This window comes from Podarcis muralis, chromosome 15 (genome assembly GCF_964188315.1).
Source record: "Podarcis muralis chromosome 15, rPodMur119.hap1.1, whole genome shotgun sequence".
In the NCBI taxonomy this organism is placed as follows: domain Eukaryota; kingdom Metazoa; phylum Chordata; class Lepidosauria; order Squamata; family Lacertidae; genus Podarcis; species Podarcis muralis.
The window spans coordinates 29866037-29892792 of NC_135669.1; the positions used below are offsets into that span (position 1 = coordinate 29866037).

Below are 26756 nucleotides of genomic sequence, written 5' to 3' on the forward strand. Positions count from 1 at the left end.
ACGCTGGGACCCCTTGAGCACTTCTAAGGTTGCAATTCTGCGGTTATTTGAAAGCGAGATTAAAACAGAGGGCAGCTTTGGAGCCCCTGCACACTGGGCCCCTGAGCAGTGCAAGACTGAAACACTTCTTTTTAGTTTCGAGAAAAGGTGAATTAGAGGTGACACGATGGAAGTGTTTAAAATGATGCCTGGCACATGGAGAAGGTGGAGAGAGGAAAGTTTGGCAGTGATGGCCGCCAACTTGGATGGCTTTAAAAGAAGATTAGACTACGTAATTCATGGAGGAGAGGGCTATTGGTGGCTATGAGCCGTGACGGAAACTGCAGGAGGGGAGAATCCTGCTCTTGTGCTTGAATCCTGCTTGCAGGTTTCCCATTGGGGCTTCCGGTTGGCCACTGTGATAAGAGGATGCCATTGGCCTCATCCAGCAAGCTCTTCTTATGTTCGTAGCTCTGTTGTTTGAGGCTGAGTTGTGGGTTGCAACCAGGGCTATTTTTCTAGAAAAAGAGGTGCCAGAACTCACCATGATAGCCTCCCTTGTTCTCTAACAATGGCAATGGCACCCACCTGAGAGGTGCTGGAAGTGAGTTCTGGTGAGTTCCAGCTTGAAAAAAAAGCCCTGGTTGCAATATTAGAAGTTAGCATCAATAACAGGAGTCTCTGCAATACAGTGGTGCCTCGGGTTAAGAACTTAATTTGTTCCAAAGGTCCTGAAACTGTTCTTAACCTGAGGTACCACTTTAGCTAATGGGGCCTCCTGCTTCTGCCGCACAATTTCAGTTCTCATCCTGAAGCAAAGTTCTTAACCCGAGGTACTATGTCTGGGTTAGCGGAGTCTGTAACCTGAAGCATCTGTAACCTGAAGCATCTGTAACCCGAGGTTCCACCGTACCGGGATCAAACTTCAGGTCTGTCCTCTTTTCTTTTCAGTTTTTGAAAACATAAAAAGCGTGATCAGTCTGCTTGATAGTCATTTACGTCAGTCAATTACACCAATATCATGATGCTGTTACACAAAAATACTTAGCGATGAAAGCCTGTGTACTGCTGTGTTGGCTTTACCTCAAAAAAGGATGTTTTAGAGCTGGCAAGGGTTCAGAAAAGGGGCACCAAAATGATCAAGGGGATGGAGCAGCTTCCTTATGAGGAAAAGCTACAACATTTAGGGATTTTTAGCAGAGAGAAGGCAAAAAAAGGCTTCATAGTGTTATACGAAAAATTTGGGGCTCTTCGGATGTTATAATGGCTGAGAATTAGCGATGAACCATGCATTAGTGACCCCTCAAATATTCTAGAAGGGTCCATTTCTGTTCTGAGGTGGGTTGTAGTAGAGGCACGAATGGTTTCCTCTCTCTCTTTTTCTTTTAATTTTTCTTATAGGAAACAGGCACCATTTCGCTATTTATTTAGAATGGTTTCTAGCCCACACTTCATTAAAATAATCTCAGGGCATCTAAAAACAAACACAAAGCATAAAATGATTACCTGAAACCAAATAACCCCTCATCACATACAACATACCAACGAGGACACGTGGCTCAATTCTCAACCCATTTAGTCCGAAGCCTAGCGGAATAAAAATGTCATTGAGTAGCTTCTAAAACCCACCAGGGTCAGCACAAGCTGTTTGTGGAGAGCATTCCACAAACGGAGAGCCAGTACTGAGAATATCTCCATACCGTATTTGATTACGAAATGCATCATTCTGTACTCCCAAAGAATAACAGATACTGGTTTGGGGGCCATTGGGAGGGGCAGATTTTTTTCCTTCCTATATACATAGAAATGTAAGGCTGTCGTCACACAGCTCCAATTGCAGGATCTGTAGTGCCGCGTCACAGTCCTGGATTTACATGAAGTCTGGGCGGAGAGCAAAAGAAAAGCCAGGTTTTTAAAAGGATGGTTTTAAACAACAAACAGAGGTTTGACTAAAGCAGGGATGGAGAAGTGTTGAGGAGCTCTGAGGAGTGTGTGTGTGTGTGTGTGTGTGTGTGTGTAAGCCAGACTGGCAGAGGGGGCAAAAATGGGACGGTCAATATATTGAGTGAGAATAGAGTGCCTACGTCTTGCAACAGTTCCCAAAATAGAGTTTGGGTTACAGGAATGTGAAACCACACTGGGGGCGAGACGAGAGAGGAAGGGAAACTTTTGACCCAAGAAAGGGGAAAGAGGGGCAGCTGGGGCTGTCGAGCAACAGAGGGCTGAGGACCTGAAGAGGGGGGGGGTGAGTTTATTTATCTATTGAATTTATACCACACCTTTCCTCCATAGTTCTCCTTCCCTTTTTATCCCCACAACAACCCTGTGAGGTAGGTTATGCTGAGAGCAAATGGCTGGCCCAAGATCACACAGTAAGGTTCATGATTTGGTTAGGATGAGCCAAGTGTTTGTGTGTGTGTGTGTGTGTGTGTGTGTGTGTGTGCGCGCGCCCCCTATACCAGGCTGTCTGAAAGAATACAAACCTTCCCAGGGTGTGAGATCTGGGGAGGAGGCCATTCTCTTGATCCCGCCACTTGGCAGCAACTACACTTTGGAACTCCCTGCCTATTGATATCGAGGAGGCACCTTTGCTGTACTCTTTTCGGCACCTGTTTAGAGACAAACCTGCCCAGATGCATAGAAAGTTGGTGTGCATTTTAATCTGTTTCAGTATTTTAACTTTTCGTTTGCTCGAAATTATTGCTGTGAAATTTTTCTTGATTTTATCCTTTCACCTTTTTCTAAGTTGCTTTGAGGGTTGTTGTTGTATAAATGTTATTAAATAAATCAGCTAGTTTAATTGCTTTTTAATTACCCCCTCCCAAAGTTTTTAACTCTTTCTATTTTAACAGTAAGCCACCCTGAGTCCCAGTCTGGGGGAAAAGGCAGAATCTAAATAATGGTAAAGATAATATGTAATAAAAAAATTGTGTGTGTGATGAGTCCTCGGTCTTTTGCACCAGCCTCCCTGCTCCCCCCTTTAAAAAATCCTTTTTTAAAAAAATCTGCAGTAATGGGCTGCAAAATTCAGAGATGTGTGAATTTCAAAAGATAGCTGCCATCCAGTTTGCTGCCTAGTTTGAGAAGTTCTGGTCTTTTATCAGGAAAATGCAAACAAAACTGAATTTCTCCCTCACCTCTAAATGTTGGCAAGACGCCCAGCTTTCCCAGCTGCCTTAATTTCCTTAGAGACCCTCTGGTTAAAGCAAGGTGCTGTGATCCTCTGGGCTTTGCAGGAAACCTATGCAGCTTGGATTTCAGGGATCATAGCCCCCGCCTCCCTGACAAGTATCCATTCCTTCTTGGTCTTTTCTTGTTCCAGACCTGAAGTGCTGGACTCCTTTGCAAACTCCTGGAGTTCGGTTCACATCCCCTCCAAAATTAGAGTTGAAAAAGGTGTGGGAAAGTGTTTGGGACATTTCAGTTTAGAGAAAACAAGAGTTAAGAGGTGAATTAAGAGGCCACATGTGCTATCATTTTTCCAATGAAAACAGGGACATCCTATTCGATAATGATAATAATTTTATTATTTATACCCAGCCCATCACACTAGGTTACCCCTGCCACTCTTGGTGGCTTCCAACATATTAAAAAAAAACATAATAAAGCATAATACATTTAAAAACTGCCTTCAGGTGTCTTCTAAGCATAGTTGCTTATCCCCTTGGCTCGGGGGTCGCATAACTCTGTACCCTATGATATAAATAGGGACGTCCTAAGGAAAAGCGGGACATTCCAGTATCAAATCAAAAACCGGGACAGCTTCTGTAAATTCGAGACTGTCCCTGGAAAATAGGGACAGTAAGAGGATCTGAAGTTTATAAAATTATGCGTGGCATAGAGAAAGTGGATAGAGATTTTCTTTCCCTGCCTCTCTCCTAACACTGGAATTTGTGGACAAGCAATGAAGCTGAAGGATGGAAAATTCAGGACAGACAGAAAAAAGTTCTTTTTTTATGCAGATCAGAGTTAAACTATGCAATGTGCTCTTGCAGGAGGCAGTGATGGCTGCTAACGTGGATGGCTTTAAGAGATAATTGGAGAAGAGGGCTATTGATAGCCATTTTTGATTATACTGGTCAGAGGCTGTAATGCTCCGGAATGCCATTTGCTGGAAACAGAAGGAGGCGAAAGGGCTCTTGTGTTCGAATCCAGCTTGCTAATATCCCACAGGCATCTGGTTGGCCACTGTGAGAACAGGATGCTGGAGTAAATGGGCCACTGGCCTGATCCAGCAGGGCTCTTCTCACGTTCCTGTGGAAGGCTGAAAACGCCTCCACCCTGCCTCCAGATGCTCTGGGAGGTTGTGTGGCTTGGGTGGGTGGAGGGAAGTCCAAGCAAGGCACTTGGGCCAGCCCCACGGAGGGCTGTTGCAATGGGCTTGGGGGTAAGGTCACCACCTCTGTCCCCAGCCAGCCAGAGGCTTCCTGGGCTCCTGCCTGTCAATCAAAGGGCAGAGTGAATGAGGAACCGAGGCTGGAGAAGGAACCTGAGCCATATGTAGAAGTCCCCATGGCAGGTCCGTGGCAGACCACCCTAGGGATGGTAACCGACCGCGGGTGGACCCCTTCTGCAGGTAGGAGACTGGGGTGGGGGGCAGGGGGTGGGTAAGGGGCTGGGGAGCTGCCTAATCTTGCTTGCAGACGGCCCCCTACTCTCTGGACACCCTCCCTCACTGAATCCCAGAGCGGCTGGCAGTGGGAATCAGAGAAAGGTAGAGTTGGAAGGGAGAATTATTGGAAGAATCACAGCTTAAGAATCCCTGACCATCCAGCCTCTGCTTAAAATGCAGCCTCTGCGTTCCACGGTTAGATAGCTCTTATTCCTTATGTTTAGCTGGAATCTCCTGGCCACTTGAATCCATCGCTTTGGGTCCTCCTGGCAAAGGCCTGAGAGACTTTGCTGCTGGCTTAAAGGCAGGGTGGGCCCTGCCCACGCCACCATTGCCCAGGATTCTTGCCGGAACGACCTGCTCCATTTTACCTAATGCTACGGTCGGCTCCAGCTCTGCTCCTTGAAAAGCGTTCTCTCCTGGTTGTTGCCCCAGAGGCCAGGAGCTGAGGGCAGTTGGAAAGCCGGCCACACTTTCTGAGAGTTGTGTCCCTCCCGGCATGCTTTGGGGGGATCAAAGCTTTGGGGTGGGGGTGTTGTCAGGTACAGTTGCTCGCTTCTCTTCTCTGTGTTTCATTTCGATTGAGTTTTGTCTGATTTGGGAGTAATTCTGACCGCTGTCAGTTTTTCTTCTGTAAAATGGGTACATGTGTGTGTTTGGTACCCACAACAGCCTCTCTTAGATTACCAGGTATGCTCCAAGTCCAAGGAGGTTTGGGGGTCACCGCTCCAGATGCTACTGGAGTCCAACACCCATCATCTCTAACCACTGGCCATGCTGGCCCCGGTGGGAGTTTGGGGGGGTCTCCCCACAAAATCTAGAGGGCCACAGGTGCCAACCAGAGCTGTACTAAAGGCTTGCCAAGCTCTTCTGTGTACCTGACAGTCCCCTGATCTCCGCTGTGTGGGTCTGGCAGAATTTCCTGGTGAATATGTTATCATCACATTTTATTCCTTATTCTTGCATGTCAGGGACGTTTTAGTTTCGAGAAAAGGCATGTGTTTGTTTATTGCATTTACTTACTGAATTTCTATCCCACCTTTTTCTCCAAGGAGTTCAAGGTGGTGGACATTATTCTCAACCTCAGTTTATCCCCACAACAATCTTGTGAGGTAGGTTAGGCTGAGAAAAGACAGCGACAGCCTCCCCTCCCTGCAAGGCCACCCAGTGAATTTCATGGCTGAGCGGGGATTTGAACCCTGAACTCCCAGGTCCTAGTCCAGCACTCTAACCACTGCACTACACTGTGACACGATAGAAGTTTATAAAATTATGCATGTCATGGAGAGAGGAGTAAAGTTTTCCTTCCTCTCTCCTCCTGGATATCCAAGGAAGCTGAGCATTGGGAGATTCAGGACAGACAAAAGAAAACCCTTCTTCATTCAGCGCAGAGTTAAACTATGGAACTCCCTCCCACAGGAGGCAGTGATGGCCAGCAACTTGGACGGCTTTAAAAGAGGATTGGAGAAATTCATGGAGGAGGAGAAGGCTATTGAAGGCTAGTATCTGTGCTGGCTATGCTCTGCCTTTGTGGTCAGAAGCAGCATTGCCTCTGAACACGAGGGTTCACTTTTGCTCGAATCCTGCTTCCCACTGAGACAGCCACTATAAGAACAGGACACTGGATAGGCCATTGGCCTGATCCAGCAGGCTGTCTTCACATTCTTAACATAAGGTAAAGGTAAAGGTACCCCTGCCCGTACGGGCCAGTCTTGACAGACTCTAGGGTTGTGCGCCCATCTCACTCAAGAGGCCAGGGGCCAGCGCTGTCCGCAGACACTTCCGGGTCACATGGCCAGCGTGACAAAGCTGCATCTGGCGAGCCAGCGCAGCACACGGAACGCCGTTTACCTTCCCGCTAGTAAGCGGTCCCTATTTATCTACTTGCACCCAGAAGTGCTTTCGAACTGCTAGGTTGGCAGGCGCTGGGACCGAGCAGCGGGAGCGCACCCCGCCGCGGGGATTCGAACCGCCGACCTTTCAATCGGCAAGCCCTAAGCGCTGAGGCTTTTACCCACAGCGCCACATAAGAATTAACATAAGAATTCCAGCTAAAATCACTTTCGCCCTGGCTGGGCAAATCGGGAGGCTTTAACCTGGTGCCAAAAAGATTGTAACGTTGGCATGACACTTGTGGTTTTGAGGAGGGGGCGCATTCCAGAGTTGGGGTGCTACCACAAATTGTGAGTTGCCTTGCTTCTCTGCCAGTTCTCAGTTGCCTCCCTCTCAGTGTTAATATAACCTGGTGACGATTTTGCATTCTTGCTTTTTGCAAATTGGGGTAGGGCAGGGCCTTCTGTGGCTTAATCTTAACGTGTGCATCCCCCACCACACACGTTTTATAAAGCCAAGAGGTTGCTTTAGTCTCTCTTTTAACATCTTGGCTGATGCAAGAAGAGGATTCAAACTCGTGATCGGAATGGAAACTTGAGAGGCGGCTGCCTGAGCTGTAATTTGGGGCATGGCGCAATCCAGCTTGGAAGTTGCGGTGCCATGAAATCTCTGCTCTTTCCATGATAGACAAAGTCCTCTCGTTTTGCTTACAGTATTTGTATGTGGCATGGGACTAAAGATGAGGCTTATTATTTAATCAATCCATTAATTTCTTAGTCACCTACCATTAGAATTAGTCTTGTAGTGACTTATAAGAGTATTTTAAAATACTGCTGCATGCCACACCAATTTCTGGTGGTTTTGTTTTTTTTTGGCTCCAGGGTACACCAATATTTGGCCATACCAATTTCTGAGTGCTGAGAGAATCCAGCTGCTTACATAGGCTTGGTTTCATTGGGATGAAGGTCAGAGGAGACTGTGGTGTCTTTAGGATATATGGTTTTATTTGCACATCTGTACAACCTGAGCACAGGATGGACGGGCTCACAGCATCAACACCCCAACAGATCTTGCTTCTCCATTAGTCACAGCTTTAGATCCAGCACAGAGCAAGCAGGTGTCTGTGTCTCCAGCTTCCAGGCTGCTTTCAGCTCAGCTCACACACATCTTACTAGCTATTGCTCTCCTACCTAGCAACTAGGTGAGGGAGTGAAGGAAAGGCCCACCCATTCGCCTGCAGGGTCCCATCACTTAGTGCTCGCTCTTGCAACAGAGCTCATTCTTTTGGGATGCTGATGGGGACACTGAAGAGGCCAGCCAAGGTCCCTCACTTACCGAGGGACCAGTTCAACAATCTCCTCTGCTAGATTCTGACCTTCACTGGGTCCAGGACCCCAAGAATTGAGAGGGACTCAGGGCATCATCCAGACTGACTCCCCAAACCCATACCAGTGCTTATTACTTACATTCTGTCCCACATTTTAGCACATGAGCTAAAATCAATAGCAAAGTACTCTGCAGGTTTGGCCTGTATTTATGTTTCTTTATTGCGTTTCTATCCCATCTTTTGTCCTTCCAAGGAACTGGAAGTGGCATAGATAGTTCTCTTCTCCCATTTAATCCCCACAACAACCCTGTGAGGTAGGTTAGGCTGAGAGGCAGTGATTGGCCCCTAAGGTCATTGCTGAGTGGGGATTTGACCCCCGGCCTCCCAGGTCTTAGTCCAAGATTCCCAGCGGTTATTATTATTTGTTAAAGATAATTCCCCCCCTAGTGTTTGTAGAATGTGAGAGATGAGGCAAAATGTCCATGCACGGTTCTTTCTGGAGGAGAAAGCAGCCTGCTCCCAGCTTTCACTTTCCCTTTGAATCCCCACTGGGGGAAAAGAATCCCACAGACACCCAGGCAAAGAGCCCTGCTTCAAATCCGAGAGCGCTGCTGCCAGCCAGTGCAGGAAATACTGAGCTAGATGGACCCCCAACGGTCTAACTCATTGTGGGGTGGGGATGCAGGAAGCTTAATGTGTTCCTAAGGGACGAATGCTGGGCTTTCTTATGGTGGCATTTGAGGGCTCAAGGTACGTTTCCTGCTTGCAAACATGGAACTAGGCACATTCTGTAGGCTCAGAGAATCCCTACCTTGCAGGGCTGTTGTGCAAGGAAGCAATCGGCAGGAACGCGAGAGCGTGGCGGTTTATTTATGTGTGCTACTACAGCTCTTTGAAAAAAGGCAAATGCTGACGATCTGGTGTTTACATGCAAAGGGGAAGTTGCAGTGGAAAGGAAGAGAGAAGTTATATATGTGGATATTTTGGTGTAAGGGGGGTGGTGAGGAGAAAACCGCATAGGCGGTGTTGTGTTTGCATGAAGCAATGAGGGCTGTAGTAAATGTGCTGGAGGGGAGGTGTGTTGGGGGGGGCGTCTGTTTGATGGGGTGACTAAAAGGGGAAATGGCTTGGCCCAGGATGCCTGTGTGTGTGTGTGTTTAGGAGGGCATATTGTGTGTTATGGAGGGGAGTTATTTTTGGAGGGGCTGGGAGCAGGAACAGACAAATCAGTCAATTTCAGTTTCTCTCATTTTCCCTGTCTTGGGTTCACTTCACCGCATTTCCGCAGCACTTTGCATTTGCCTTTGTCCCCGGGCACGAGGGGCTGACTGCACTGCCCACTTAAAGGCAAATCAGCTGCCATATTCATAGAATCATAGAAGTGTAGAAAGGGACCTCGAGGCTCATCTAGTCCAACCCCCTGAAATACAGGAAGCTTAGCAATTTTGTCCTCCGTTCCCTTTGTCTCCCTTTAATAGGCGACCTAACATTGGCCTGCAACCTTTGCTGCAGGCCTGTGCTAGGAGGCCCAGCAGGGAACTGTGCAAAGGACTGTGTCAGTAAATCAGTTACCGTAAGTTCCTACACTTTAGAACTCTCTGCTTATTGATATCAGGCAGGTACCTTCACAAGACTCGTTCTGGTGCCGGGGGGGGGGGGGGATTCTAGACAAGCCTACGCAGATGTTTAAAAAGTTGATGCAAGCCTTAGTTTTTAGTCTATTGTTATTTCAACTTTTTGAAAGCCCTAAATTACCATTGCCCATTTTTCTTAGGGAGAATGTTATTGTTTTTTTCCTTTTTGAAAACCGTTTTGAGATTTTCCACAATCAAGCAGTGCATAAATTGTGTGAAACTGATAAATGACAAAATAAGGGGCAATTAGTTTTCACTTGTGCAGGCGTGATCAGTTGTTGGCAAGTGGCTAAAAACCCCCCAAAAGGGTTTTAAATGGGTGACTTTGTGTTTAAAGGTCAGGACTTGAAATGGGTCAAGGAGCCCAAGCAAAGGCGGTGGAAAAAGCCGCCACAGAGGGGTTGATGTGGGGTTGCGGTTTGCGAATTTTCCAGTCCGGAATGAGGAAGAAAACAAGCCCGTGTTGGATGTGTGTCCCTTCGCAGGAGCCCTGAAAGTGCCGCCGCAGCAGTTTGGGGGTCGTCTGACTCTGAGGAAGCGAGAGGGTTGCGGCGCAGGGGCAGGAAGGGAGAGGGGGGGCACGGCAGGGTCACGGGGCTCGGATTCGGGAAGGCCACGGGATGTGGTTAGCCACAGGCTGCACGCAAGGCGAGCGCAAGAGGGCAGGGAGCGAGCCCTGGGAGGGAGAAACCGCACCCACCCTCTGAGGGGCTCAAACGTTTCAAAGCTGACTCAGGGCTCTTGCACACCTATCTTTTTTAAAAAAAAAAATTATATTTTTATTATTTTATGTTTGAGAGGGGGAGAAAAACTCTCCTGTATCCACTTTCTCCATGCCAGGAATAATTTTACAAACGTCCACCATGTCACCTCTCACTTGCCATTTCTCTAAATTGAAAAGTCTCGAATACTGCGAGGGGGTTGCTCCACCCCCTTGACCATTTTAGTGGCCCTTTCCTGAAGTTTTTTCCAGCTCTACAATATCATTTTTTTGAGGGGAGGGGAGCAGAACCATCCACAGTATTTCAAATGCAGTTGCACTATATTGGCAGTTTCAATTATTTTCTTATTTCTCCAAGATAGGCATATTCTTGCAAACAACTTTCCTTAATGCATTTTGCATGCATTACCTCAATGAATGTAGGCGCTTTTGAGCATGCTTTCCCCTAATTTACACTTTTGAAGCATTTTTCAAAAAAAAAAAAAAATGTTGGTTAGAGAACGGCATCGCAGAATTCAAAGGTGTGCACATTTCAAAAGGCGGCTGGTTCAGAAAGTACAAATTAGGTAACTTGGTGCTAGGATGTGACCTGAACTCATGGCCTCCCCATCAGTAGCTGGAGTGGTGGATATACAGTGGTGCCTCGCATGACAAAAAGAATCCGTTCCGCGAGTCTCTTCATCTTGCGGTTTTTTCGTCTTGCGAAGCAAGCCCATTAGCGGCTTAGTGGCTTAGCGCTATTAGTGGCTTAGCGGGCTTAGCGGATCACCTGATAAGCGGCTTAGCGGATCAGCTGATTAGCGGCTTAGCGGATCAGCTGTTAAGCGGCTTAGCGGATCAGCTGATAAGCGGCTTAGCGATCAGCTGTTAAGCGGCTTAGCGATCAGCTGTTAAGCGGCTTAGCGGCTTAGCGGATCAGCTGTTAAGCGGCTTAGCGGCTTAGCGATCAGCTGTTAAGCGGCTTAGCGGCTTAGCGGATCAGCTGTTAAGCGGCTTAGCGGCTTGGGGAAAGGGGGGGGGGGAGGAAAAAAACCCTGCAGGAACTCACAATACATTTTTGTCTTGCGAAGCAAGCCCATAGGAAATTCGTTTTGCAAAGCACCTCCAAAACGGAAAACCCTTTCGTCTAGCGGGTTTTCCGTCTTGCGAGGCATTCATCTTGCAGGGCACCACTGTAGCTCAATTCATACCCCTGCCCCAATGAAGCCAAGCTGCCTGCCTGAATTCACGGGGAAGAGGCATCACTCAGGGGCACAGAGCACCTGCTTCACACACCGAAGACCCCTGTGACCACATCTGGAATAGTGTGTGCAGTTCTGGGTGCCTCACCTCAAAAAGCACACTGCAGAGTTGGAAAATGATGATAAAAGGGCTTCCAGGATGATCATGGGGAAAGGTTGCCGCGTTTGGGACTTTTTAGCTTAGAGAAAAGATGAGTACAGTGGTACCTCAGGTTACAGATGCTTCAGATTACAGACTCCGCTAACCCAGAAATAGTACCTTGGGTTAAGAACTTTGCTTCAGGATGAGAACAGAAATCACGCGGCGGCAGCAGGAGGCCCCAATAGCTAAAGTGGTACCTCAGGTTAAGAACTGTTTCAAGTTAAGAACGGACCTCCAGAACGAATTAAGTTCTCAACCCAAGGTATCACTGTAAGAGACAACACGATAGAAGTTTACAAAATCACGCACGGCAGGGAGAAAGCAGAGAGAGAAAAGTTTTTCTCTCTAGATCTTAAGGACAAGCGGTGAAGCTGAACGTTGGAATATTCAGGACGGATAGAAGAAAATACCTTTCCGTGCAGAGCAGAGTTAAACTGCCACAGGAGGGCCCCCAAACTAGATGGCTTTGAAAGGGGATTAGACAAATTCGTGGAGGTGATGGCTATTGATGGTTACTAAGCCAGGATGGCTATGCTCTGCCTGCCCAGTTTGAGGGATCAATGCTTCCGAGTACCAGTTGCTAGAACCCTTGTGCTCAGGTCCAGCTTGTGGGTTTCCCATTCGGGCATCAGGGGGACCACTGTGAGAACAGGAGGCTGGACTAGGTGGTCCATTGGCCTGAATCGGCAGGGATATTCATACATTCTTATGTCAATCCCCTGCAACTCTCCTTCAAAGATCAAGTAGCATGTCTAGCTGTCCGCAGGCAGTGATTTCTGTCCCATACCACATTAATCACAACCAGCACTGTTTGCATTCCACTGCAATTCAGCTTTTGCTAAAACCTACATTAATTTGTTTCTCTATCTGCAGGGGTTGAAATTAGCGTGATTAATTTCCATGGAGCGGCGTTGTCATAAAAATGCAGAAAACGACATTACAGATTTACTTAACATTTGTGCACTGGGGGGGAAAAATCATCAATAGTGAATACTGCTTGTATGATATTGCATGGTTTCTCTTCCTGACCTCAGACAAATTTTCAGATTGCAGCAACCTCTTTGTGTTTCCAGGAGAATTCTCTGACTTTGCTAGCATAATAGCAGAATAGAATAGGGGCTGTAAGGGGCTAAGGGTCGTCCAATCCCCTGCAAGTGCCGAGAAAGTTCTTTCTCTCCCCGACACCCCAGAGGGATGCTGTGAGATTGGGCTAGATCAGGGATGATGAACCTGTGGCCATCTAGAGATGCAGCTGGACTCCAACTCCCATCATCCACCAACACTGAATCTTGCTGGAGCTGACCCCTGACCTCTGCAGCCTCAGGCTCTCGTGCAAGGCAGAGGGCGATTGCATTGCATGTTTGGGGTGGTTCCACTTGCAAATGTGGCAACGCCGTGCCCCCCGCCCTGCTGCGGTCAGGGCCCCGGAAGGTGTCGGGTGCGGCTTGAGTGACCCGTGGGCGGCCCTGACACGGGCTTGCCTGCCCATGCAGCAAAAATGCTCGTGTTTCACAACCGCAGACACTCTTGCTTCTTCTGCTGCTTGAAACGACAGCCGCTCCAAACTGGTAGTTGGCCAGGTGAGAGGATGAAGGCAGCATGGGTGGCAGCAGCAGCAGGAGGCCCTCCTCGCAGGGCTGGCGCAGGCAGGAGCACAGTTTCCCCCACCCAAAACTTTGGGATAACACCGGGGTACCCTAAGGAAACTTCCTCATTGTCCTTAATTTACACAAAATTCACCTGTTCCTTTACATGCAGCAGGGAGACTGGCAGGTTGGAGGGAGTGAATTAAGTCCCTGGTTTTCATTCTTTGGAAGCAAACCCCGCCCCCCCTTAATTTTGTTAAGAGAGAGGAAATTGTGCATCTCATAAAAAGTATCTAAAGGGAAGAGCTCAAATGACATTTAAAAATATATACGGCATGATTTTATTTCTTATACAAATATTGAGGCACATGATTGTTCAGCACTATTTGTATGTGCAAATATCTGGCTCATTTAAAACTATATAGAATCTTTATTCTCAGTAACGGTGAAACTCACAGGTGGATAATCCTTTTATTTTTATAAATCTGTATTAATTGCAGGGGGACTCTTTGTATGAGTTAATCCTTTAGTATCCCTTTGGTGCTGTGCTGAATCCCTGTATTTCTGTCCATCCAGGCTGTGACACTTTATGGTTTAGTCTTCTGATGCTTTGTTTTCTTTCTTTTCGTTATGTTTGCACTTTTTTTGTTAACAATTTTAAAAAAGAAAATCGATCTTCATCAAGGCTTAAGAATAAACATCATGGCCTTCCTTGATATTTGTCCCCCTCCTGCCTGAAAGGTTTCCAGGGGAAATGGAGAGGGCATAGATGCCTTTGGAAAACCCCTAAGAAAGATCTGAGCACAAAAGCACTTTTCCCTCCTATGGTTTCCAGCAACTGGTGTTCAGCAGCATTTCCTGCCTCCAGCTGTGGAGGCAATGCATAGACCTTGTGGCTAGTAGCCCTTGATAGCCCTCTCCTCAATGATTTTTTCTCCATTAATTGGTCCTCTCCATGCAAATACATACAAATGTCATTTGTTGGAATTAGCACGGTTTCATCACGTTGCAAAATATGGCATGTTTGGTGCAGCCATTTGCCTGGCCTGCTCTGACCTTTCTTTCTCATCCCCTGCCCAGATTTCTTTTCCAGCCCTCGGCCGCTGCCAGCTCAGACGTCCCTGAACTATCAGGACCAGCCCTGTTTCGCATCAGAGACCCTCTTCGGGACCACCAGCACCACCCTCCTCTCTAGCCCTGCAGACACCTTACTTTCCCCAGGCCCTGCTGCTTCTCCCGTCCTGCCCAGTCCTCGGCACCAGGTGCGAAAGCTCTGCTTGCCCTCTGGCTTTCCAGCTGATGGCTCTGCCCTAGGCTCTGTCATTTTGCTGTCTTGTCCTACAATTCCTACCCTGGTCAGAGGCTTAGCTTGAGCAGAAGTTCCTGGGTGATGAAGCCCTCTTGCTGGTATGGGTTATCTGTGCATGTGCAGAGTGACTTTGGTAATTTGCATGGATTGTTGTGTGTGTGGACTCCTGGGATGGACAGGTGGTCTGGCTTCCTTCAGGAGGCTGAGCTATTTGCTGTCCAGTCAGATGGCCCTGCTATAAACAGGCTGATGGAGTTGTCTCATCTCATGGCGAAACGGCAAGATTTGGTTTTTATTTATATTGTTACATGCCACCCAAATCTCTGAGCAGTGAGAGACTTCAGGGGTTCCAGGCACTCATCCAGACTTCAGTTTCCTTTGAATGACGGTCAGCAGAGATTGAAGTTTTATTTATACATATAGAACCTGAGCCTAGGATGCAGGGGCTCATAGCATTAATCCAACAACAGATCTTGCTTTTCCAAGAATTTCCGCTTTGGATCCAGCACAGAGCAAGCTGGTCTCTGTGTCTCTGGCTTCCAGTTGGCTCCCAGCTCAGCTCAAACGGACTCCTGTTGTTCTTGCTCTCCTACCTAGCAGGTGGGGTGGGGGTGGGGAGTCCCACCCCTTTGGTCCACATCACACATCAACATCTCTGGTTGTGCTATTCATTGTGCTTAACTAGTCAGCCACAACCACGGACTAAACAAAAATATTGGTTTGGCAAGCTTGCTCTCACACCATGTCCCCCAGAGATACAGGACCCCAAGAATAGAAAGGAAGTCAGGGCATCATCCAGACTGACCCCCACCTCAAACTCATAACATTAATTTCCTGACGTTTTCAATGGTTTGAGTTTTCTCCCCGAGGCACCTTAATATCCCAGGGCCCCCCTAATCTGCTGTGTGTTTTCCGGTTTCAAGCTAATAGTCCTCAGCATTGCAAAACAAAGCTTGACAACAGCTGCTGAATGACTCTCCTGCAGTTTCTTTTGAGAGTGAGCAAATTGCACCCACCTCCTTCTGTTCCCTCCCTTTTCTGTCTCCCCACAGCCAGCCAGCGGGTGCCCTGCTCACCTCGGTTCTCCTGGCGCCTTCCTCAACCATGACCTCCTGTCGGCTCCGCCCTCCTCGACGCCCCCCAGCAGCCTCGGCCCCGAACTCAAGCAGAAGTCCGTGTTCCCATATACGTACCCTGGCAAATGGCTCAGCCTAGACCCCTATGGGCCCTACTGCCCCACCCCAATGCCCAGCGCCCCTCTGCTGAGCCAGGAGCCCGGGCGCCCTCCTGCCCCCAACCCCAAATTCCACTACCCACCCTCCCCGCTCTACTCTGGACCCTCATCCCCATCGCTCTCCACTCCCTGCTTTTCCCAGAACGTCCCAGGGTACAGCATGGACCTGTCCTCAGGGTACCACTCTCCTCTCAGCACCCCACAACTACACACTGGTGTGCAAAGTCCCCCCATATATGCTGCTGGTAGGGGGCAGCCACAGTCGGGGAGCGACCGGCCCAGGGCGAAGGGGGCCAATGCCAAGACCAAGAGGCCCTCAAGAATCCCAGCACCTCCACTTGTGGCAATGCCCAACCCGTGTCTGACACAGCTGCTGATCTCAGGTAGGGGGAAAGCGGGATTTCTTTTCCAGGGGTCCCATCTGCTCTTTAACATGCACAGAGCTCAGGGCTGTGATGTTTGGTTAAAGCAGCAGCTCTCTCACGTTTTTGGGTCACTGCCCCCTTGATTCCATAAACTCCTCCCCAGTGCCCCCTACCCTATAAAAAGCCTTATTCGGAATAGCGGGCTGCCCGAATCACTAAGGAAGAGAGTGACACAATCAAATTCAACACAGTAACAATTAATTGAACGTCTACTCAAAATCCAGCTCAAACTGTTTAGTTTGATTAAATCAGCCCAGTGGATGAACTTGATCCAGTGATACCTGCTTTTCAAAACCTGAAAGTCATTTATACCTCCAGCCCCCGGCTGCCCGCCTGCCTCTTAGCACCCACCTAGCTCTTAGCTCCTGCTGCTCCCCAGGAGGCAGTACCACCCACCTTGGGAACCACTAGGCTAAATTATGATTGACCAAAAGAGGAACTCCAGTTAATCAAGGATACGCCCACAGATATAATAAAAAGGTAAGTGTGTCATCATGCTGCAGTTTGCTTGGCCAGAGGCAGGTGGCGCTGCAAACTACAGTACAATGAGAAACAATGGGGGGGGGTCTAGACATGAGCTGCAGAGAGACAGCTAGAAGCTGTACAAGCCCCCCCCCCCCCCGCATACCTTTCTGCATACCTTAAGGCACAGGGAGGCAGAATTCTCAGGGGGTGGAAGTTTGCGAGGACGGCTGCAGTCCCCCAACTAGTCGGCTTCAACACATTTTTCCTTCCTTCTTGCAGCTAAACCAGAGCCAACTCAAGAGGCTTTGCCTGGTCCTAGCCACACCGTTGCTCCTCCGGTGCCTGAACCTCTGGTAGGAGTCAACTGTTGATAGCAGGGGGGCGCATTTCCTTTCTGGGTTCCAAACTGGCTTCGGGGAGGGAAGGGATGGGTCTGTGACCCCACCGGATCAGACAAAGGGTGCATCTAATTCTGTCTGCTGCCTCCAACAGTCGGGGCTGGGAAGCTCATACGCAAAGTGGAATGGAGATCCCGTTGACTGATCCTGGAATTTGGTATTCAGAGCTATACTCTCCCTGAACCTGGAAGCTCCATTCCTTGCTGTCAGGAGGGCTATAAACTGACAGAGCCACCCTCCACACATTCCTGTCATTTATGCCGCTGGCCACCACAACATCCTGTGGCGGTGAGTTCCGCAGGCACCCTTGCTAACCATTTCTTTCTGTCCTCCTTTGTAGCAAAATGCCTTTGGTGAGGAGCCGGCCAACTTCCTGCCCAGAATGACCCAGCTCAGCCCTCGGCTGTCCCCCGCCTCCAGCCCCTCGCAGTCCGTCCCGGCCGCACTGCCATCGGGACCCCTGATTGTCCCCAAGACGGAACGGCTCTCCCCTACCCCTGTCTGTGGTGAGTGGCAGTCTCCCCCCCCCCCCCAGCACAGCCCTCCAGCTCTATTGACTTCTGGTTATACATCTGTCTGTGTGTGTAAAGGGTCTATTCTGTAGCAAGTCAGCAAAAGGGGCCAATTTTGAAGTGTGTGGGGAACTCCTCATGGCTCTCGCTGTGGCCTGTGGAGAGTCCCTAGCCATGCCCCCAAAGAAGGATCCCAAAATGCAGGCAGTTATGTTGACCTGCATATACTGGTGCCTGCCCCCCCGCAACCTCTGAGACCCTCCAGGGGGTTCCTGTGTTTTCCTTGGGTGCAGTTTCCCTGGAATGAAAGTCACTGGAGACTGTGATGTCTTTAGGATACAGAAGTGCTTCCCAAACTTTCTGGAGCCACCGCCCCCTTGGTTCCATAAACTCACCCCCAGGGGCCCCTATCCTATAAACAGCTTTATGCAGAATAGCAGTTTGCACAACCCCTGAGGAAGTTAGTAACACAATCACATTCAGCCAATAATATTGCAGGAAAAATATTGCTGCACCTTCTTGCTAACAAATGCAGTGCTTTTTTGGGGGGGGGGGACGGGGACACAGGGGTACACATACCCCTAACCATTTTGTGAATCTGTGTACTTTTGTCCATTTACTGTATTTATTTCCCCCGGTTTGAACTATAAAATGGTGGTTTCTTGAGTCAAAATGAGAGTACCCCTAAACATTTTTTTTAGAAAAAAAGCACTGAACAAATGTGTAAGGGTGAAGGAAATTTATAGCATGAAACATCCGCCTTTACCCTCTTACCAGACATGCACAAACTTTCCCCTACCACAGATGTACAGTGACTGATTTATAAGGAAATCAATAGCTATTACCAGTGCTGTTTTTCTAGGAAAGACTGGTGCCCAAACTCACCATGAATGCCTTGTTCTCTTAGAATGGCATTGGCACCCACCTGAGAGCCACTGGAACTGAGTTCCAGTTGACTAAAAACCCTGGCTATTACCAGTAATCTTGTGATCATAGGCGCCAACCCTATGGGACTGAGGACAGCTCAGCCTCATCCCCCCAGTATGCGGGGACAGGGCTGAGCCCCCCAATCTTGAGGGGCTGGGTCCCACCAGACCTCCCTGTGGTAGCAGAGGGCCCTATAAGGCCTATCCATGGTGTTGGCAGGCCTCCCTGGGCCTTGCGGCCTCTTCCCGGCAGGTGTGACGTCACAGGTGTGTGTCGCGTGTGTTATTTCATGCACACGTGATGAGCTCCGCCCCCCCACCAGTGTCGTGTGGAACTTGGCTTGCGACAACTCATAAATAGAAACAGACACGATCAAAGGAAATAGCTTTGGAAGAGCAGGAAAACATTAAATATGAAACGAGGAAGGTGTTTTGCTCGAGGCTCTAGCCTGGTCAATCGTAAAGAAGCAGTCAATGGGCTCAGAGGGGCCCAGATCCAGCGCCCTCCCCCCAGGTAATCCCACTGCTCCCTTGGGGAATGACCAAGACATAGGGTTTTATTGACCACGTATATATGACCTGGGGACGCGGGTGGCGCTGTAGGTTAATCCACAGAGCCTAGGACTTGCTGATCAGAAGGTCAGCGGTTCGAATCCTCGCAACGGGGTGAGCTCCCGTTGCTCGGTCCCTGCTCCTGCCAACCTAGCAGTTTGAAAGCACATCAAAGTGCAAGTAGATAAATAGGTACCGCCCTGGCAGGAAGGTAAACGGTGTTTCTGTGCGCTGCTCTGGTTCGCCAGAAGCGGCTTAGTCATGCTGGCCACATGACCCAGAAGCTGTACGCCGGCTCCCTCGGCCAATAAAGTGAGATGAGCGCCGCAACCCCAGAGTCGGCCACGACTGGACCTAATGGTCAGGGGTCCCTTTACCTTTATATATGACCTGAGCACGGAATGGAAGGCTTGGCAGCACTTATGCGCCAACACATCTTGCTTCCTCATTCATCAGTTCCTCTGATGCTCGGCGGACAATGCTGTCCTTCCTGCTCTCAACAAAACGAAACACAAGCCCCATATCCCAGAGCTACGCTGCCTTTCTCCACTATGCTGTGGGTCAGTGGTGAAGGGGAAGCACTCTGTGCATGCTCAGATGTGATTGAGAACAGCAGAGTCTCTTTCTCCCCCCTCCTCAGGGAGTAACCGGAGGATGTCAGGGCAGGGATCCCCAGTGCTGCTGGTGGAGGGGATGATTTCACCCAGCCCCTACTCGTGCAGTCGGAACAAGACAGAGCCAAGCAAGGTAAGGGGGTGAAACAGAGGGGTCTGTGCATGCATTTGATGAAGAGCGCTTGCATCTCGTTGGACAGGTAGTGATCAAAGCAGAAAACGTGACAAGTCACCTCCCAATGATAAGAGAGTCATTGTGGTGCAATGTTGGACTAGGGTCTGGGTTCAAATCCCCACTCGGCTGTGAAATTCACTGGGTGACTTTGGGGGCCAGTAACTGCCTCTCAGCCTAACCTACCTCACAAGGTTGTTGTGGGGATTAAATGAGGAAGAGGAGAGCTTGAGCTTCTTGGAGACAAAGGTGAGACGTAAGTGCAAAAAATAAACAACAGTAATACAAATGTACTCTTTGGTGGCAGTTTGGACTCTGTTTTGTGTTCCAAGTTTGGTCACCTGAATTAATTCCTCTCACCAGCCTCGTGGGACGTATGGGAACTATAAGACATACTTCCTGGCTCCCTCATTCACATTCCCAATCCTCTCATTCAATGATATATATCTTTTCCAGATGGGCCAATTGCCTTCAGTATATGCACTTAATCCTCTGGACGTCTTTTGCTTGTTTCTTTTGTCTTCTTTTTTATCTGTTTCCTTTTTCATATTGCATTGCAATACTGAAAACCTTAGCGGAAGTTACTTCAAGAAAAACGGGGGGAAAGAAATGGAATTGTTGTTATTGTTATTATTCTGCCCATTATTCTGCTTTTTATTATCTTTTAATTTTCATGCTCTGTTCTTAATGTTGTACACCACCCTTGGATCTTGTGATCAAGGGTTGTACATAAAGGGAAAATAATAATAATAATAATAATAATAATAATAATAATAATAATAATAATAATAATAATATTTCCCAGCCCTCCCTGAAGATACCATCAGGGATGTACCTAGGGCCTTTGCCAATGCACATTGGCAATGCAGGTGTGCATTCTGTCCAATGCTCCTCTTAGATATTTACATGGCATACCAAAATCTGAACCATAGAGTTGGAAGGGACCCCATGGGCCATCTACTACAAGCTCCTGCAATGCAGGAATGGCAGCAAAAGCATCCCTGGCAGGTGGCCATCCAAACTCTGCTTAAAAACATCTAAGGAGGGACAGTCCACCACCTTCCAAGACCGTCCAACAGGAGTGGCTTTCTGCACCCCATCCCTGTCTAGCAACTGCCCTTCCTTCTTCCACAGACCGAGAGCCGCCGGATCACCCACATCTCGGCTGAGCAGAAGCGCCGCTTCAACATCAAGCTGGGCTTTGACACCCTTCACAGTTTGGTCAGCACCCTGAGCTCCCAGCCCAGCCTCAAGGTGAGCGGCAGGGGGTTGGGGTGGGAACAGACAAACAGGACAGGGAGGGGCACCCTGAGGCTCGCAAGACCACAGGAAGCTGCCTTATCCAGAGTCAGGCCATTGGCTCATCTGGCTCCGTATTGTTGACACTGACTGGCAACAGCTCTCTGAGGTTTCAGGCAGGGAATCTCTCTTCGAAGTGCCGGGCATTGAATCAAAGAATTTCTGCATGCCAGTCAGATGCCCAGCATTGAAATGTAGTTGTTCTCTGTATTTTACTTACCGTATTTTTTGCTCTATAAGATGCACCAGACCACACGATGCACCTAGTTTTCGGAGGAGGAAAACAAGAAAAAAAAAATTCTGAATCTCAGAAGCCAGAACAGCAAGAGGGATCGCTGCGCAGTGAAAGCAGCAATCCCTCTTGCTGTTCTGGCTTCTGGGATAGCTGCACAGCCTGCATTCGCTCCATAAGACGCACACACATTCCCCCTTACTTTTTAGGAGGCAAAAAGTGAGTCTTATAGAGCAAAAAATACAGTACTTACTTACTTACTTATTTCATAAGATTTCTGAACCACTTGGTTGCAAGAGAAACCATCCCAAAGCAGTTTACAGTGTACAGATAAAACAATGAAATTATCAAGACAACTTTCAACAGATAAAACCAACAGCAAACTCAAAACAGATTAAGCCACATTCTTGCTTAAACAAAAATGTCTTTAGCGAGCACCAAAAAGAGTACAGTGAAGGCGCCTGCCTGCCGTCAAGAGGCAGGGAGTTCCATAGTGTAGGTGCAGCCGCACTATAAGATCAATTTCTTACAAATGTGGAACTGGTGCTATGTGACACCTGTAATGGTGCAGCAGACGTGACATTGAATGGCTAGGGCTCTTGAAGCTCCCTCTGGCCTCTTGATGAACCCGGCCTCTCTAAGCCTACCCCGCTTTCTCCCTCCTGCCTCCCCACACCCGACGATGCTGTGCAGGTCAGCAAAGCCACCACCTTGCAGAAGACGGCTGAGTACATTGGCAAGCTGCAGCAAGAGCGAGCCGCCCTGCAGGATGAGGCCCAGCACCTGAGGGATCAGATCGATGAGCTGAACGCTGCCATCAAGTAGGACGCTACGTGTTTTTTGGGGGAGGCACATCAGGCCTTTTCTCAGGGGTGGGGATCTCAATCTGGCCAACAGGCCAGTTCCTGACCTTCCCTGTTTCATGTGAGCCCCATTTTGCCCCGTTTGCTGGTTCACATTGAACCATGCGGGCAAAGCCACAGCGCTTTGTGAGCACTGGTGATTTATTTGTTTGTTTATTAAATATACTTGTATACTGCTTGCCATAAAAACATATAACCAAGCGGTTTACAGCAATAAAGACCTAAAAACCATACAAGGAAACCACTGAAAAGTTAAAAACAGACATCAGTTAACCATTGTGAAAAGATGTGTTCTTAATTGCCTGCGTAGGCCAGGCAGACTTAGAAAAGTTTACAGCAGGCATTTCAAGAGTTAGCGCAGAAGGTGCCTGCTGAATCTAGTGGCAGAGAGTCCCACAGGACTGGGCTGACGACAATAAAGGCTCAAGCCTTGCCAATTTAGGAAAGACTAGCGACGCCCCTGCAGATGATCTCAGAGATCGTTTCCCCCGAAAGCAAAATTGTCTCCTTGTGGTTCTTTTTGCAGCTTGTGCCAGCAGCAGCTGCCTGCCACGGGGGTGCCCATCACCCGCCAGCGCTTCGACCAGATGCGGGACATGTTTGATGACTACGTCCGTTCTTGCACCTTGCAGAACTGGAAGTTCTGGGTTGTATCCTTTTTGGGAGGAGAGTTTGTGTGTGTGTGTGTGTGTGTGTGTGTGTATGTCTGTGATCGCAACTGCTCTTCATAGTACTTGGTAAGGATTAATTGGAAATAGGCAGCAGTGGAGGGGCAAGCAATAATTGAGATAGAAGTTGAGTAGCAGGCAACATGATAGAAGTTTATAAAATGATGCATGGCATAGAATCATGGGATTGTGGAGTTGGAAGGGACCTGAGGGTCATCTAGTCCAATCCCCTGCAATGCAGCAATTTCAACAAAAGCGTGCATGGCAGATGGTCATTCAGCCTCTGCTTAAAAACCTCCAAGGAAGTCTGCTCCACTGCTGAACAGTTGAAGTTGACTTTCATATCTTCTCTCAGTCTCCTCTTATCCATGGAGAAAGTGGATAGAGAAAAGTTCTTCTCCCTCTCTCAAAACACCAAAACTGGTGGACTTTCAATGAAGCTGCATGTTGGAATAAAAGAAAGTACGTCCTCACATAATGCAGAGTTAAACTGTGGAACTCCCTCCCACTGGAGGCAGCGATGGCCAACAACTTGGATGGTTATAAAAGAGGATTAGACAAATTCATGGAGGAGGAGAGGGCTACTAGCCATGGTGGCTCTGCTCTGCCTCCACGTTCAGAGGCAGCAATGCTTCTGAATACTAATTCCTGGAAACTGCAGAGGAGGAGAGTGCCCTTGTGGTTGTGTCCTGCTTGCGGATTTCCCTTTGGGGCATCTGATTGGCCACTGTGAGAAGAGGATGCTGGACTAGATGGGCCATTGGCCGGATCCAGCAGAGTATAACTATATTCTTATATCCTTACATGGTTGTGGACACCACCCAGGAGGTGGGGTGTGAAAGCAAGGAACCGCTATAACCCCATAAACATGGTATGTCAAATGCATGTTGCGGGCGACAGTAAAATGTAATCATTTTAGAATTCCGTTGTTCTGCTGTTGGTTAGATGAAAGTGGGTTTTAGCTCCAGGGAAAATGTTACCTGGGTGGTAGATATGTCATGTGGCTCATAGCCCCCAAATTCAGGAACAGACAGTGGACAGGTCTGATTTTGAGACAGCGCAAATAAGAGAAGGTGGCGATGGTGGGGCAGCTCATCACACTCCCTTCTGGTCCTTAACAGCACCTCCTCTCTCAGTTCAGCATCATCATGAGGCCACTCTTTGAGTCCTTCAACGGGATGGTCTCCACAAGCAGCATGGAGACCCTCGGCCAGACGTCCCTGGCCTGGCTGGATCAGTACTGCTCTCTCCCAGCGCTGCGGCCCAGTGAGTAGTTTCTGTGACCCCCACTTCCTTCCCTCCAGGAGGGTGATGGCAGTTGGGTCTTTCAACACTGTCGCCATCTTCTTCCTAGTACAGCAAAAGGGTCCTGGATAAGGAGGCTTCTTGGACAAAGCGAGGCACCATGTAGAAAATATACACAAAGATAATAATAATAATAATAATAATAATAATAATAATAATAATAATAATAATAATAATTGCACAGGAAAGAGCAGTTGAGCAAACTAGGAAATGGTGTGTACATTCTGAAAGCTATCTCCATGCTGGCTCGTGAGGCCAAAAGTGTGAATGGCTTCTGTCGGGAAGTGAGTCTTTCTCAAGTGGAGCCAGTGAAGCTCCCGAAATCCCAGGAAACCGCAGGAGGGGAGAGTTCTGTTGTGCTTGTGGGTTTCCTATTGGGCATCAGGTGGGCAGCTCTGAGAACAGGATACTGGGTTAGACCTGATCCAGCTACAGCATTCTTCATAAGTGCTCACTGATGTTTTTAAAAGAGGACGAGGCAAAGTTTTTGTTGTCATTGCACTTATTATTATTATTATTATTATTATTATTATTATTAAAGGTAAAGGTACCCCTGCCCGTATGGGCCAGTCTTGCCAGACTCTAGGGTTGTGCGCCCATCTCACTCAAGAGGCCGAGGGCCAGGGCTGTCCGGAGACACTTCCGGGTCATGTGGCCAGCGTGACAAAGCTGCATCTGGCGAGCCAGCGCAGCACACGGAAACGTTGTTTACCTTCCCGCCAGTAAGCGGTCCCTATTTATCTACTTGCACCCGGGGGTGCTTTCGAACTGCTAGGTTGGCAGGCGCTGGGACCGAGCAACAGGAGCGCACCCCGCCGCGGGGATTCGACCCGCCGACCTTTCGATCAGCAAGCCCTAGGCGCTGAGGCTTTTACCCACAGCGCCACCCGCGTCCCTCCCATTATTATTATTACACTTGATTTATTAATTGCCTTCTGAAGCACTGTCTCTTCCCAGAAGAGGCATCTGGTTGGCCACTGTGAGGAACTGGGTGAACCCTCACATGGCTTGATCCAGCTACGTGACTTTGCTGATGGTCTAATGCTTGCTTTTCTTCCTTCAGCCGTCCTGAGCTCCCTCCGTCAGCTGAGCGTTTCCACCTCGATCCTGACCAACCCGGCAGCCATCCCTGAGCAGGCCACCCAGGCTGTGACAAGGGCAGGAGCCAGCAATGGTTCTTCGTAGCCCCAGAGGATGATGAGACTCCAGCATGGCCATTGGCTAGAGCAGCACCAGCAAGATCTCTCATCCCAGCTGAGGAACTGCTTGTCCAGAGCGGCTTGGAGGAGAGAAGCAGCCTGGAAGAAATTGCCCACACCCCAGGCTGGCCAGCCCCCTTTCCTGGAAGGGAAGCCTCCTTCACCCTGGCAGACTATTCTGTGCCCATTTCCTCCTGAATTTACTAGCGACCACAGCTTAAAAACCACCCGGCGCAAGCCACAACTGCAGCACTCTCCACATCCTGGCCTATGTAGGAAGTGGACTTGCCACCAGACCTCAAGTAGGCTGTGTACTTCTTCACACAGCGCATAGTTCAGCTGTGGAACTCGCTCCTGCAGGGAGCAGTGATGGCCACCAAGCTAGACGGCTCTAAAGAGGATTAGACTAATTTGGGAGGGGAGGGCTATTGATGGCTACTAGCCATGATGGCTATGCTCTGCCTCCACAGTTGAATACCAGTTGCTGGAAATGGCAAGAGAGGAGAGGGGTCCTGCTCCTGCTTGTGGGTTTCCCAGGAGAGGCATCTGGGTGGCCACTGTGAGAACAGGATGCTGGACTAGATGGGCCCTCTTTGGCTTGATATAGCGGGACTATTCTGATCTTCTGATGCCTGCTTTCTCTCTGCACACATAGTGGACACTCTTCAGCTTCTGCAGTGGCACTGTGCCACTTTCCCAGTCACTGTGGGTTCTGGAAGATGCCCTTTTTCCTCTGTCAAATCTTGCCTGTCTCCATCAGTGCCACCCAGGCCTCTGAGATGCGCCCATGTTGCAACTGGACAACCCCCTGCTTGTGCCTTAGCCCGCATTTCAATCATTTTAGGAGACTTTTTTCCAAAGGGAATCCCAATGGGACCCCACTTATATTGGTAGAACACACATGGTTGTTTTTCCCAAATGAAGAAAGACCTACATTTTCAGACAGGGTACATGGTCTCATTCTTCATTTGTAGGGAAACTTAGCCAAACCGCTGTTGTTACATTTTTGCATTCACTAATTTCTGAGTGAAAGGTATTTTCAGGGCCCTCTTTTCTCAGATGCCTCTCAGAAACCTGCACACTAGGTACAAATCCTCTCACAGTGTTTTATCTCCAGAATCTGGAACTCTAATGTAGACAGCCCCTGAACATGGAGGTCTCACTTAGCTGTCACATTTAGTTGCCCCAGCATCAACCCACCTGCTAAACAGTACAGCAACTGCCTTCCGCTAGCCAGCAAACTCCCCTGGTGACCTTTTATTAAGTTCATGCCTGCGTCTCTTTTCCAGCCCATGTTTAAACTGCAAAATATTATTCTCAACCCTCCACCCAAGGGAAATAAATCCCAGCTGCTCCTACTTCTTTCAAAGTGAAACCATCAGAAGCATCTTGTGCCAGGCTGTGCCAAATCCGAAACAAGCAGCCACTATTGTAACAAGGACATGTTTGCACCTGCGTAGCAGAAACATTGCCTCCCAGTGCAGCAATAAAACTTCTGCAAAAGCTTG

The 26756-nt window shown here is 48.7% G+C and overlaps 1 protein-coding gene across 1 annotated transcript in view; it reads left to right on the forward strand.

Annotated features, from left to right (window-relative positions):
• The window catches only part of MLXIPL (MLX interacting protein like), a 43468-nt gene extending 16712 nt beyond the window's left edge, over nucleotides 1-26756 (forward strand). Inside the window, exons 8-17 of the mRNA XM_028708451.2 lie at nucleotides 14156-14337; nucleotides 15437-16001; nucleotides 16788-16861; nucleotides 17247-17412; nucleotides 19537-19643; nucleotides 20817-20936; nucleotides 21907-22034; nucleotides 22603-22726; nucleotides 23881-24010; nucleotides 25113-26756. Of these exons, the coding sequence (XP_028564284.2) occupies nucleotides 14156-14337; nucleotides 15437-16001; nucleotides 16788-16861; nucleotides 17247-17412; nucleotides 19537-19643; nucleotides 20817-20936; nucleotides 21907-22034; nucleotides 22603-22726; nucleotides 23881-24010; nucleotides 25113-25234 (1718 nt within the window). The 3' untranslated portion in view covers nucleotides 25235-26756. The remainder of the gene's footprint in view (nucleotides 1-14155; nucleotides 14338-15436; nucleotides 16002-16787; nucleotides 16862-17246; nucleotides 17413-19536; nucleotides 19644-20816; nucleotides 20937-21906; nucleotides 22035-22602; nucleotides 22727-23880; nucleotides 24011-25112) is intronic.